General features: G+C 39.5%; 1 protein-coding gene across 4 annotated transcripts in view; it reads left to right on the plus strand.

Annotated features, from left to right (window-relative positions):
- dpydb (dihydropyrimidine dehydrogenase b) overlaps positions 1-13,952 on the plus strand; it is a 168,681-nt gene that overhangs the window by 15,547 nt on the left and 139,182 nt on the right. For all 4 annotated transcript variants that reach the window (XM_016284786.1, XM_016284785.1, XM_016284783.1 and 1 more), the window contains one exon: positions 8,557-8,639. In XM_016284786.1, the coding sequence (XP_016140272.1) occupies positions 8,557-8,639 (83 nt within the window). The remainder of the gene's footprint in view (positions 1-8,556; positions 8,640-13,952) is intronic.

Raw genomic sequence — 13,952 nt, forward strand, 5'->3', positions numbered from 1 at the left:
GAAAGCCACCTCAGCGTGCTTCATGCCCAGGCACGAGAGGCAGCGATCGTGACCATCACCCAGCGCCAGGTAACGACCGCATCCAGAAACGCCCGGGTGATACGTTGTCTATAGCAAGACCCACATCGTCTTTACAAAGACGTAACGTCAAGTTTGCCACGCAACGTCGTCTTTGAAAAGACGCACCCGAAATTGCTCTTTTAGGAAAAAAGCTCTTTTAGCGTGCTGAGGCGCACAGGGGAGATGATCACCTGCAACACAAACAGGGGGTAGTGCAGCCTGATGTGTGCAACCCACTCGACACGGGAAACCACCACCGCTGAAGCGCTGTACTGCCAACACGAAGAGCTCTCCAAGAGCGCACTCAACTCGTTCAGTCTTCTTCTCTCAGTAGAGTAGTCAGGAGCAGAACGATGTGATCGCTCGGCTCCGAAGCGAAAAGCTGAATATACGCTGCATCTGCGGCAGCTGGATGCAATAATCGCATGCCAATGTGCATTGGCTCGTTTAGTTTACACTCTAAGTATATTGGTCTCTCTAAGCGAGATCCCAACTCGTCGGTCATCCGACGTGATGTCGAGAGTGACCGACTGAAAGGGAACGTCTCTAGGTTATGTATGTAACCATGGTTCCCCGAGGGAACGAGACGCTGCGTCGACAAACACATGATGCCCCCTTAGGTCTGGAAGGAAGTGTGTCAGAGCTTGAAACACGGCCAGCATTTCCCGGCAGTTGATGTGACCAAAAGAGATGATGGCCTTCCCACAGACCCTGGACAGAGTGGCCACTCATGAACGCTCCCCAGCCCGTGAGCGAGGCATCCGTCGTTAGCCTTACGCGACGACAAGGAGCCCCTAACGTCGGGCCTTGAACCAGGAACCAACGTTTCTTCCACATGTCTAAGGCACGTAAGCATCGCCGCGTGATCTTGATCATGCAAAGCGGATTCCCCCTCGGGGAAAATCCTTTGGTTCTGAGCCACCACTGCAAGGGTCTCATGTACAGCAGGCCAAAAGGTATCACGTTGGACGCCGCTGCCATCAGGCCCAACAGCCTCTGAAGGCCAGTGACTGGCCTTCTCTTACTCTCGTGACTGTCGTGAGGATTGACTCGATTCGAGCAGGAGACAGACGTGCCTGCATCGAGGATGAGTCCCACACCACGCCTAAATAAGTGGTTCTCTGTAGTGGAGAAAGAACACTCTTCTTGGCGTTTAGTCTTAACCCCAGCTCTCTCATATGGGCGAGGACGACATCTCGATGCCGAGCTGCCATCTGCTCCGATTGAGCTAGTATTAACCAATCGTCGATATAATTGAGTATGCGGATGCACCTGGAGTCGCAGTGGAGCCAGAGCAGGATCCACACACTTCGTGAAAGTGTGCGGAGAGTGACAGGCCGAAGGGAAGAACTCTATATTGGTATGCTTCGCCCCCGAAAGCAAACCTCAGGAACTTCCAATGTTGAGGGAGGATGGAAACATGGAAATAAGCGTCTCTGAGATCTATCGTAACAAACCAGTCCTCGGACTGGATCTGAGATACTATCTGCTGATAGTGAGCATCTTGAACCGAAGCCGTTTGATAGCGCGATTCAGAAGACGGAGATCTAAGATCAGACGAAACCACCGCACAGGCATCTGAACCGTGAGAGAGAGCCGCGGATCTAGCAGGTCTCTGATCCCTCCGCTAAATCCACCCGCGATCCCCACGACAACAGTCTGCGCTGTGCCTCGGCAACAGCGGGACCGCTACCAGAGGGATCGCGAGCCTGGCCGCTCTCATCAAACGCAGCCAGGCGAGAGCGGAGCGTGCGCAGCGAGAGCTCGCAGTGATGACAATCAGCTGCTCGAAAGCTGACCGTGCATGCTCCGCTCCTAAACAAACGACACACAAATCGTGTGTATTCCCTGCCACCAGATATCGTGGGCAGGGAGAAACACAGCGTTTGTAATGTCGTTCGCTCGCCATAGACTTTCTCATTGTTTTATATATATGAGTGCTTGTGCGGACAGACAACAGTAAATAGACAGACACATACACAGAGCGCTACTGAAGGGCAGAAGCTGGGTTGCGCCCGGCCGGATACGCTTTTATGCTTTCTGGTGCTTACGTCACCCTGCTCGTGACGCCTCGCTGCTCCATTGGACAGATTTGACACGTGCTTCAGAACGCGGTCACGCAAGGGCGTTCCCAAAGCGATCCAGGTGGGCTGCCCTCAGGGACCTGACAATGGTAGGACCATTTCGCTGAGGTCCTCTTAGACAAATAACGATCCGCAGATCCGTTTTCGGTCTAGAAGACCCCAACTGAGAGCATCGCCCCGACCCCCGATCTTTCTGTGGAGGGGTGCGGGTTGCAACGCTCTGTTTTTGAGACACTCTGTCTCGACACTCATCACACAGACTGTCTCGACACTCATCACATCCACCTCGGAGGAGGAAGATAGATGAAGTCGTGAGAGTCGTGGATCTAGCGGGTGAGGACCGAGAAAAGGACAAGCCCGTCTCGGATCCCTCCGCTAAATCCACCCGCGATCCCCACGACAACAGTCTGCGCTGTGCCTCGGCAACAGTGGGACCGCTGCCAGCGGCATTGCGAGTCTGGCCGCTCTCATCAAACACAGCCAGGCGAGAGCGGAGCATACGCAGCGAGAGCTCGCAGTGATGACAATCAGCTGCTCGAAAGCTGACCGTGCATGCTCCGCTCCTAAACAAACGACACACAAATCGTGTGTATCCCCCGCCGCCAGATATCGTGGGCAGGGAGAAACACAGCGTTTGTAATGCCGTTCGCTCGCCATAGACTTTCTCATTGTTTTATATATATAAGTGCTTGTGCAGACAGACAACAGTAAATAGACAGACACATACACAGAGCGCTACTGAAGAGCAGAACCTGGTTTGTGCCCGGCCGGATGCGCTTTTATGCTCGTGACGTCTCGCTGCTCCATTGGACGGATTTGACACGTGCTTCAGAACGCGGTCACGCAAGGGCTTTCCCAAAGCGATCTCGACGCAGCTTGAGTTCCTGAAGGGGAATTCACTTTTCCAAAACTCTCACATATACTGCTGCCTTTGAGTTTTACATTAAATATGAAAGAAACAGCCAATAGGAAGAAAAGCCCTTGTCACGACATTCCGAACTTACATATCTTTCCTTGTTTGTGGAATGTTTACATGCTGCCGATTGTCACAATGTGTTACGGTCACAACGTACTTCTCAGCATGATGAAAATTAGAGGTTGAAGAAGAACAACAACGAGCCGTCAAGATGTTAGAGCTGGTTCTCTGAATCTCCTGGAAGCTGTATCCCTGATATCCTCTTCTGAGAGCAAACTTTGTCCCAGTTTACCGATGATAATGAGTACTCTGTGATGTAGTTTATGGTGTGGTGATTCAATGATTATGTCGGCGATGGCTGTGATCATATTACTCTGATGAGCAGTAATAGGGCCGAAGATTATAATTCTATAATTAGTTCCAGCCGCCTAGTTTGTCCAATTATTGTAGAGATTCAAATTTTGACTCCTTCTGCCCTTTTGCTTACAATTTGTCAGTGAGTAATTCTTTAGCACTCATCAGAAAACTGCAGCAAAAGCCTAAAGGAGACATTATGAAAATGCATCATAAGCAGATGCCCCCCCCCCCCAAATCCCCCAAGTGGATTAAATATTCCAAATTTCCTCTCAATTATTATCATATCCTGTGAGCCCTATGAGTCAAGGCTCATAAGCATATTCAAATGTTCATTTTAAATGCTTTTTCACCATGTGGCGGCTGTGTTGCTGAAATACCAAATCTTGTTTCCAGAGCTTGCATATTAATTAGCTGTTAAATTATGCTACCAATTCCCAGCACTAAGCATTTTGTCTAATTAATAATAATAAAGCCCCCAAGATGTTGGATTAGACTAATCCTTTGCAGGGGAAAATGCTACACATCATTTCAAGAGAAAATGTCAATGGTTATCCCAGTCCCAACAATGCCTCAGTGTAATTGGAAATGTAATTATGTTTCATTTTACAACACAGATGAGTTTTAATATCACACAGAAGCTGTGAGATTAGTCTACTGTGACACAGGGTTGACCAAGGTCAAGTATTTTTTGCATTTCAAATCACAACACAAAATAACACATGGAGCTTCATATGATAAAAGAAAAAAGTTACATATATAAAATGCTCTACATAAAAATGTGTGATTGAAGCAATTAAGCATTCTGTAATGGCTTTGCTCCAACCCCATCCGGGTTATCTATTGCCCACTCCTCGATTGGAGAAATACGCTGTGATTTGACTCCATTACATACACTTAGTTTATTATTATTATTTTCTTATTATTATTTTGACCATGTGGGCATATAAGTACATTTATGTTTGTGCAATTTCCACACAGTAGCAAGGCACTTACTATTAGGATGTGTTTGTATGATATGTTGACTACACTATACATCTAGGATAATTAGATATTAGATATATTAGAGATTAGGTCATTTTTACCTAACATTTTAAATTTTTTATCTTTCTAATAACATTTCAGAAATTCAATGTTTTTTTTTTGCTAATAGTCTGTTTTCACCACTGTTTATTATTGGTGACTATGGATGTGATCAGCACTTGTTAGCAAGCACACAGAAGATTCCAGGAAACAGACTTTTGTTAAATTAAACCAAAAAATTTATTGATTTCAGGAACAGGACTAAGAACATTAACCATATAAATCTGGAACAGGTGGACACAATTGGTTGCCACTGGAACACATGATCACACATTAGGAAATGTGATCAAACTGAACACAGGATCAAGCAACACTAACTAAACCAAACAGAGCATACACGTGACAGGATGGGCAATAAACTACTTTTTTTTTTTAAATTCAGTACCAAGCTCTATAAAGTTAAATATCATCGATACTGTTACCAGTAACTACTCATATCTCTACTAAATATTTTTTTTTTGCAGTTTCTAAAGATAGATTGAGTAATTATAGCCATTGAGCATTATATTTGAAAGCCAGCATTTTTCAAATTTAATAGGCCTTCACTTAAAATAATCAGACTTCTCTTTTATGATTTTATACTACCATTCACCCAAGTTCGATTCCCATCTTGAGGTCCTTTGCTGGTCCCACTCCCCTCTCTTCACCCAATGCTTTCCTGTCTGCACTCAACTGTCCTGTCAAAATAAAGGCATAAAAAGGCCCCAAAATATAACTCGCTATTCTAATATTTTAGGCTGTTTTGAACAGTATGAATTTAAAATATAAATGTTTTGTCACATTATGAATGTCTTTACTATCATTTTTGATCAGTTTAATGTGCCCTTCCTTAATAAAAGTATTAAATTATTTCAAAAATAAATAAATAAAAATACATAAAAATAAAATAAATAAATAGTTAAATCTTACCCCAAACCTTTGAATGGTAATGTATTTTTATTAGTCATCATTTATTATATTTCTCATTTATTTGTGCTGTATTTCTCTTTCAGCGTTTATACATACTGTTCAGATAATCAGAAACAGAAATGACTTCTATCTGCTAATGCAATTACTTTTTCCTTGTCAAAACTTGTGATGCACATTAACTTTAATGATTAAATCACTACTTAAACTCTTAAGATTGATAGATTTATGTGAGGATCATTCATCTCAATACAGCATCAGTATCAAAAGTACTTCAAGATTGATCCACCCATCTGTATTGCTGACATGCAGTTGTATTATGGGCTGTTAGCATGTGTTCTGCTTGTAGTGTCAGATTGATTGCAGAGAGAGCAAAAATATACTCCAACTTTAAAAAAACCCCGCTTCTCACTCCAGGCAAAATCATGCAAAGGCAAAGTCCATCCCACTCACAGATTCTACTATCAAAACAAAATGATATATAGTCAAATGTTTGAACTTGGTGAGGCTATCATATGATATTCTTTGAAATATTTTGTGTGGTATCAATAATACCAGCAAAATCTTCTTGTGGCAATCAAAGCATCTTACCGAGGCACCATTTAAAAAAAAATAAAGATGTGCATTGTAAAACAGACTCTATTCTGGATTTTTCTCTTCTGAATCTGTATCTTGGCAGAGGTTTCTGCAACACAAGGTTGCCAGCTGAAGTACAGAATCCAGTGGAGGTTCATAAAAGAACTATAGCAGAATATCAGATGCCTCGCTGGATTGGTTTCTTATTCACCACCCATCTGTGTTATAATAAAATGTAGTAACTCTGTCTCATGCCATAAATTAACTCAGTGCGTGAAATCGAGTTAGCCTCAATCTCAATCATGTTGTGATTTTATTTTCTTGGCGCCTCAGCCGTATATATCTGTGGGGAAATTTCCTGGCTGCTCATCCCTTTGAATTTCATTAAATTGCTTAAGTCTGTTGTCACAATGGCTTCTGTGAAACTGTATTAGTTTATGGAATAAAGAAAACAGCTTAAGCGGCTTGAACTTTGCCTCCTAAAAGGGGAGGGGCTAGGGAATCCTCTTTAATGCCTCTCTGATAATGTCAGCTGTGTCATGTTACAGTGTTAAATGGCACCAATTAATCCTTCCGTTTGAAAGTAGAAACTCCTAAATCTTTAAAAGCAGGATAATCCCTGAACAGTCTACTCGTCAGCATAATCCTTCAGTGTGGTCATATTCAGATCTGCAGCCTACAGAATATTCCTTATGTTCCTCATGATTTAGAACCATTTAGAGGATGTTTGGTTTTATTTGTAGGTTAAGGATTGTTGTTTTTCTCAACAGTGGTCTTATTTACAGAATAAATAGGTTCTATAAATATACCATCAATTTATGGTTTACAGTTAAACCCACCAAAAAAGACAAAAGGTGATCGTAAAACAATAAAAGTGGTTTTAATTCTTCATATTATATGGGCGAATTTTCAGGGTCATAATGCATATTACACCTGGCACAAGGCGCATGTTTCACAAAATATGTTGCTACAAAGTTGTTATGTTTTATATATATATTACTATATTTTTCAAAGCCTATTAATTGTTAAAAATAATGGCTTTTAATTATACTGTTACGTTAAATGGCTATAATTAATGGCTAAAACTGAGGGGGAAATGGATTTAATAGAGACACCAGTAGCAGTATTTGTATCAATGAGATTGGCCTTCATTAATAACAGACAACTTAATAAAAAAAAGATGCAGTTAAACACATATTTAAAAGATATCTTGTTATAAAAGATATGTTGTTTCTAAATTAATTTGGCGAATTAATGTGAAATTATTCCTTAATATATATTATATTAATATGGAATTGATTAATTTCAGACAAATGTGCAATTAATTAGTTATTTTTTTATCGATTTACAGCACTAAGATATGTACACACACACACACACACACACACACACACACACACACACACACATATATATAATATATTTTTACTTTATATAGAAGAATAATTTAAAATATTTGGGTGTTTCTTAGACGTCAAATTGAAAACAACAACAACAACAACAACAAAACTTGAAACCATAGATTAAAATTCTTTAATAATTTACTCGTCCTCGTGTCATTCCAAGTTCCAAAACTGTATGACATTTTTTATAATTTTTATTCTATGTGGAACATACAGTAGAAGATATTTTGAGATGTTTTCCCCCCAATGGTCACCAAAACTGTTTAGTTACCAACATTCTTCAAAATATCTTCTTTTGTGTTCCACAGAATAAAGCAAGACATACAGGTGTTGTAATAATGAAAATGCATAATGACAACTTAATAAAAAAAAGATGCAGTTAAACACATATTTAAAAGATATCTTGTTATAAAAGATATGTTGTTTCTAAATTAATTTGGCGAATTAATGTGAAATTATTCCTTAATATATATTATATTAATATGGAATTGATTAATTTCAGACAAATGTGCAATTAATTAGTTATTTTTTTATTGATTTACAGCACTAAGATATGTACACACACACACACACACATATATATAATATATTTTTACTTTATATAGAAGAATAATTTAAAATATTTGGGTGTTTCTTAGACGTCAAATTGAAAACAACAACAACAACAACAACAAAACTTGAAACCATAGATTAAAATTCTTTAATAATTTACTCGTCCTCGTGTCATTCCAAGTTCCAAAACTGTATGACATTTTTTATAATTTTTATTCTATGTGGAACATACAGTAGAAGATATTTTGAGATGTTTTCCCCCCAATGGTCACCAAAACTGTTTAGTTACCAACATTCTTCAAAATATCTTCTTTTGTGTTCCACAGAATAAAGCAAGACATACAGGTGTTGTAATAATGAAAATGCATAATGAATAATTACATATAAATATATATTACATATTTAAATTTATAGTAACCTAAACAGAGTAAAACAATCATAAATAATTTTGATATATATTCAGAAATAAAGTAGCCTTTTTATTCACAGATCATTCATAAAATGTATTCTTTAACAAACACACTAATTTAAATGTGGTTATTTTTGTTAAAGTCCAACCCAAAAAAATCAGTAAATGTGCCGCTTTGTCCCACCATTGACTCTGTCTGTCTCCCTCCCACAGTCTTGTGTGAATTTGGAGAACAACTTCGATGACATCAAGCACACGACTTTGAGCGAGCGTGGGGCACTTCGGGAAGCGCTGAGGTAAGCACTGTCTCCATGGCAACAGTCACAGTCAACGCAAAGAGGAGTTTCGGGTGGGCAGCCGAAGAAACGCGTGTTCATGTGTGTGCCATTTAGCGAGGTGAGGACGAGTAGCGGCGTAAGTCATTCTTCATTATTGAGGGACTACAGGGGTGTACAGGCAGCACTCGGCTCTGCTTTTCTCAGGGATTAATTTGTTGAAAGGAAGCCTCCCTCTGGGTTTTGCCTTGACTCTTCAACCCTGCAGGAGATGCTAAGGCTGAGTGCACAGTGAAAAATGTAAAAGTTGAATTTGTTAGTTGAAAATGCTTTTGGGGATCCCAAGACAACATCAGAATACTTGATCATGAGGACCGCTGGTGGTCTGGTGTAGCTTTCAGTGTGCAGTCTTAAAAAACAATGTAAGTGATAAATAAAGATTTGCGCTTTGCAAAAAAAGCTGAACAGGCTCCGAACTAAAATCCATTGATCATCATATAAATGACACCGTTTGCTATTAGGCCTGTTTCCCACGAACATCTTTATATAAATATATATTGGTGTTGTGTAGCAGAAGTGTTTAAGCACTGAGCTCATTTATACACTATAGAGATCTGTTTATCAATATAAAGAGTGAACTATTCATCCATTGTTTTAAAAGACATCTTTTGGGCTTTTTCTGACTAAAATGCAATTATATTATGCGAAGTTGCATATAGTCTGCATTTTGGCCTTTGGGTTTCATTCTGTGCCGGTTAATTACCGTGTAATGTGATCTCCTCCTCCTGTAAATTAGATTTCATGATGGTATAGTTTGTGATAATTCTCAATGGCTCACTCTAAGCACGGATTTTATAAATTATAGCTTATATTAAAGGAAATATATAAAGGGATAGATATTTTATTTTCAGCATACAGCCTAGATCTGAGTGATATAATGAATATTCACAATGCATTTGTGATGGTTTTGAAGTATAAAATTCAGCATGAAAATGATTTTAGTTTGCGGTTTATTCGTCTCATTACGTAGATTACTTTCGTAATCATTTCTCGTCTTGCATCGATTCAAAACTCATTTAACTATTTGTGCCATCAATCAAAAAAAGTTTCAGGCATTTTTAATATGTTTTATTAAATATTTGTGTAGATAAACTAACGGGGCTGACAAGACGTGAGACATGTGGATCCATCTGCAGGCTTTATTTAAGAGACGTGGTAAACGGGAAGGGTCAAAACACTGGCAAACAGGTATATGGCGGGCAAAACACAAGAATTGTCACAGGGCTAGCATAGGTCACCGATAAGCAGACAGAATCACAGGGGCGAGACGAGAGGGAGAAATCCGAGAAAACAGGCAAAGATCAAAAACCGCAAAAACAGGCAAGGCAAGGCAAAACACGGAGACTCAGAAAGGGGTACAGGCTAAACAATACTCAGCCGAGAAATGTGGTTAGAGTGGGTGTTATATAGTGAGTGAGGTGATTAGAAACAGCTGTGTGCAATCAGTGCAGTGTGCAAAACGTGCAAAGAATGATGGGATATGTAGTCCGGGGTGCTATGCAACAGTTTGTGTTGTGCGAGAGTCAATGAAATGGAAAGGGTGACCTCTGGTGGTGAATAAGTCAAGTCAAGTCCCCTTTATTTATATAGCGCTTTTAACAATACAGATTGTGTCAAAGCAACTGAACAGCATTAATTAGGAAAATAGTGTCAATAATGCAAAGTGACAATAGTAAACACTCATTTTTCAGTTAAAGACAGTTCATCATTGAATTCAGTGATATCAACATCCAGCTCAGTTTAAATAATATCTTTGCAATTATGTCAACGATATCGCCGGAAATGAAGTGTCCATGGACTAAATAAACGGAAGTCCATGGACTGAATTCGTGACTGAGCCCCCCCCACGGGACCGAAGATCCCCACGGCAGAGCAGAAGACCACCGGAGCCAGACATTAGACCACCACGGCGGGGCAGAGAACCACCACCGCGGCGCAGAGGACCAACAGAACCAGACAGTAGACCACCACAGCAGGGCAGAGGACCACCACGGCGGAGCAGAGGACCACCAGAACCAGACAGTAGACCACCACAGCGGAGCAGAGGACCACCAGAACCAGACAGTAGACCACCACGGTGGGGCAGAGGACCACCACGGCAGAGCAGAGGGAACAGGAAACCCCCCCCGGTAAACCACACCGATCAGGAGACCATGGCGATCAGTTGTGACTTGACTAGACTCATGAATATAAGCCGTGACTAAACTTGACTCAGGATAATGAACTGGAACCTGACCGGACTCATGACGATCAGCTGTGACATGACGGGGTGCCGTTGTGTCCGCCATTTTGCGATCAGGCTCCACTGTCGCCGCCATTTTGTGAGCGTGCTCTGGTACAGCCACCATTTCAGTCACAGACACTGTGTCGCGTTCCTCCTCCGCGTCACCCACAGTAAAAAAAGAGCCAACAGACAACAAAGCATAATCCATCAGGTCCCTTAAACTACAGTTAAATTCCTCTCCAGGTACCCAAGATTTCATGGGTTCATTGAGTCCAAAACGGAACAAGTTTTTAAACAAAATTATCATACAGTGGAACTTAGATAGTACACAGAACCGGTGAACATACTCCTCAATAGAAAGGCCTCCTTGCCGAAGATGTAGTAGCTGGGTGACTGGGTCCATACCTGGCCAGAGTCCACTGGAAAAGCCGCAAAAACAGGCAAGGCAAAACAAGGAAAACACGGAGACTCGGAAAGGGGTACAGGCTAAACAATACTCAGCCGAGAAATGTGGTTAGAGTGGGTGTTATATAGTGAGTGAGGTGATTAGAAACAGCTGTGTGCAATCAGTGCAGTGTTGTGTGAGAGTCAATGAAATGGAAAGGGTGACCTCTGGTGGTGAATAAACGGAAGTCCATGGACTGAATTCGTGACAGAAACATTGCTGTTTATTGTTATGTTAGTGCATATCAATGAAAATGTTTAAATATCATTTTGGACTCATTAGGATTTTTCAATGTTTTTAATGTTAAGAAGTCTCTTATGCTCACCGTATTTGATAAAAATGCAATATAAACCATATTATTGTAAATATTATTACTATTAAAATTACTGTTTCGTATTTTATTATATTTCCAAATGAAATTTCTTCCTGTGTTGTAGAGCTGAATTCTTAACAGCCATTACCTCAGTCACATGATCCTTCAAAAATCATTCTAATAGTCTGATTTGCTGCTCATCTCATGAAACATTTCTTATTATTATCAGTTTGTGCTGCTTAATACTTTTGAGGGCACCATGATACATTAGTTAAAATTGTTGCAACTGCTTACATTATTTAATGGAAGTGAGTTAACAATATCTACAGCAACAATGAACACTTAATGAATGCTAACAAAGATTAATAAATACTGTAACAAATGTATTGCTCATTGATAGATAATGTTAATGCAGTCACTAATGTTATCTAATGTGACCTTATTGTAAAGTGTTACAAAAAATAACACTGGCACAGTTTGGTTAGATGTGAAACGCAATCCTGTTGAAGCAAAAAAAAAAAAAAACAGGAATTATTTCAGAAACATTTAGTTGTTTGTACTATAGCTAGTTGTCAAATGGAAGTGCTAAAAGCAGAGTGCATTGACTCTATATGAGCCTTTCTCAGTCAGCCAAATGATATGACACAACAGGTAAAGTTAGTCATATAATTTATCCTGCATCTGTTCTGATCACATCTGATCTGCTTTTCGGACATCTGTCTCCTAAACATAATGATCTATTCAAATGTATACTGAAATAGCGCCACATAATGAGTTCATTTGAATAATATGTCTTAATTCTGCATGGCATCGAATATGCATGAGCACAGCATTGCATCTGCTGATCATGAATAAAAAACAAAACAGCAGCGAAAACCAAGAGTTGGGAGAAGAAAGAGCGCTAGAGAGATATTGGAGACATTAATGCACACTTTTGTCCTGCAGAGGTTTGATTTTAATCCTCCCCTGCAGTGCCGGTTGGCAGATTTGATGAAAGATTTAGGTTTTATAACTGCTAATAATGCTGAACATGAAAGTCAGAGCGGCGCGCTATTCTGGTGCTCATCACAGGAGGCAGCTGGCTTATTTGGCCTGTTTGTTGGACGCAGAGGAAGACCCAGGTCTGGATTCCCAGTGTCACTAAACAGCCAGAAAGTTGACTCCTCATTAAAGACCACAGACTGGTTCACATAGTGAAGCAAAGTTACTAAAATATTACTTTCATACCTCAAAACTCTTATCAAAGATGCTGCCTTTATAGCTCAAATAACTGTATTTTGATGGCTTATCTTCACGTCAGTAAAATCACAAGCACTATAGCACTCACAGAATTCACTTTGATTTCAGAATAACTCAGATAATGACTAAGGAAAATTGTGATGCTTCATCCGGAAGTATTTTCTTGATGATTATAAGGCAGTTTAGTTGTCATATTGAATTGTTTATATAAGACCTACTTTGATATTTCTATTAAAATTCTAGTTGAAAAAGCGAGTTCCTGACATGGTTCTGACATCTTCAGTTAATAGAGGCAGGTGGAACTTTGTTATATTTATTTTGTTCTCACTTATAAAATAATCATCAAATTTTAACTGCTTGTGGTACATCCTACACTGGCCTGTCCAAATCCCATCTTAGGGGTCCAATCAGTAGGGTTGGGAACTGAGATCTGTTTTTAAATATGCCTTGCATGAATCAGAAGCGTACAGCAGAGCTAGTCCAGTCCGCCTACTGAATGAACCACTCTAATGAGTAAGTTATTTTTTAGTGAATCAAGTTCACATAGTGTACAACTGAGAGACTTAACCAGTCAATACATACACTTTTGTTCATACAGTATGACTACATGCAGTGGAAGATGCACAGATACACACTGATCATTCAAAAGTTTGAGGTCAGCAAGATTATTTTTTTGAAAGAAGAATCTTATGCTCAACAAGACTGCATTTATTTGATTAAAAATACAGTAATATTGTGAAATATTATTACAATCTAAAATAACTGTGGTCTATTATAATATTGTGTAAAATTTCATTTATTCATGTCATGACAATGCTGAATTTTCAACAGGTATTAATTACTTCAGTCTACAGTGTCACATGATCCTTCAGAAGTCATTCAAGCATGCTTATTTGCTGATCAAGAAACATTATTAATCTTTACTGTCACTGTTTATCAATTTAATGCATCTTTGCTAAATAAAAATGATATTTATATATATATATATATATATATATATATATATATATATATATATATATATATATATATATATATACACTATATATATGT

This window comes from Sinocyclocheilus grahami, unplaced genomic scaffold, assembly GCF_001515645.1.
Source record: "Sinocyclocheilus grahami isolate Dianchi unplaced genomic scaffold, SAMN03320097.WGS_v1.1 scaffold188.1, whole genome shotgun sequence".
In the NCBI taxonomy this organism is placed as follows: domain Eukaryota; kingdom Metazoa; phylum Chordata; class Actinopteri; order Cypriniformes; family Cyprinidae; genus Sinocyclocheilus; species Sinocyclocheilus grahami.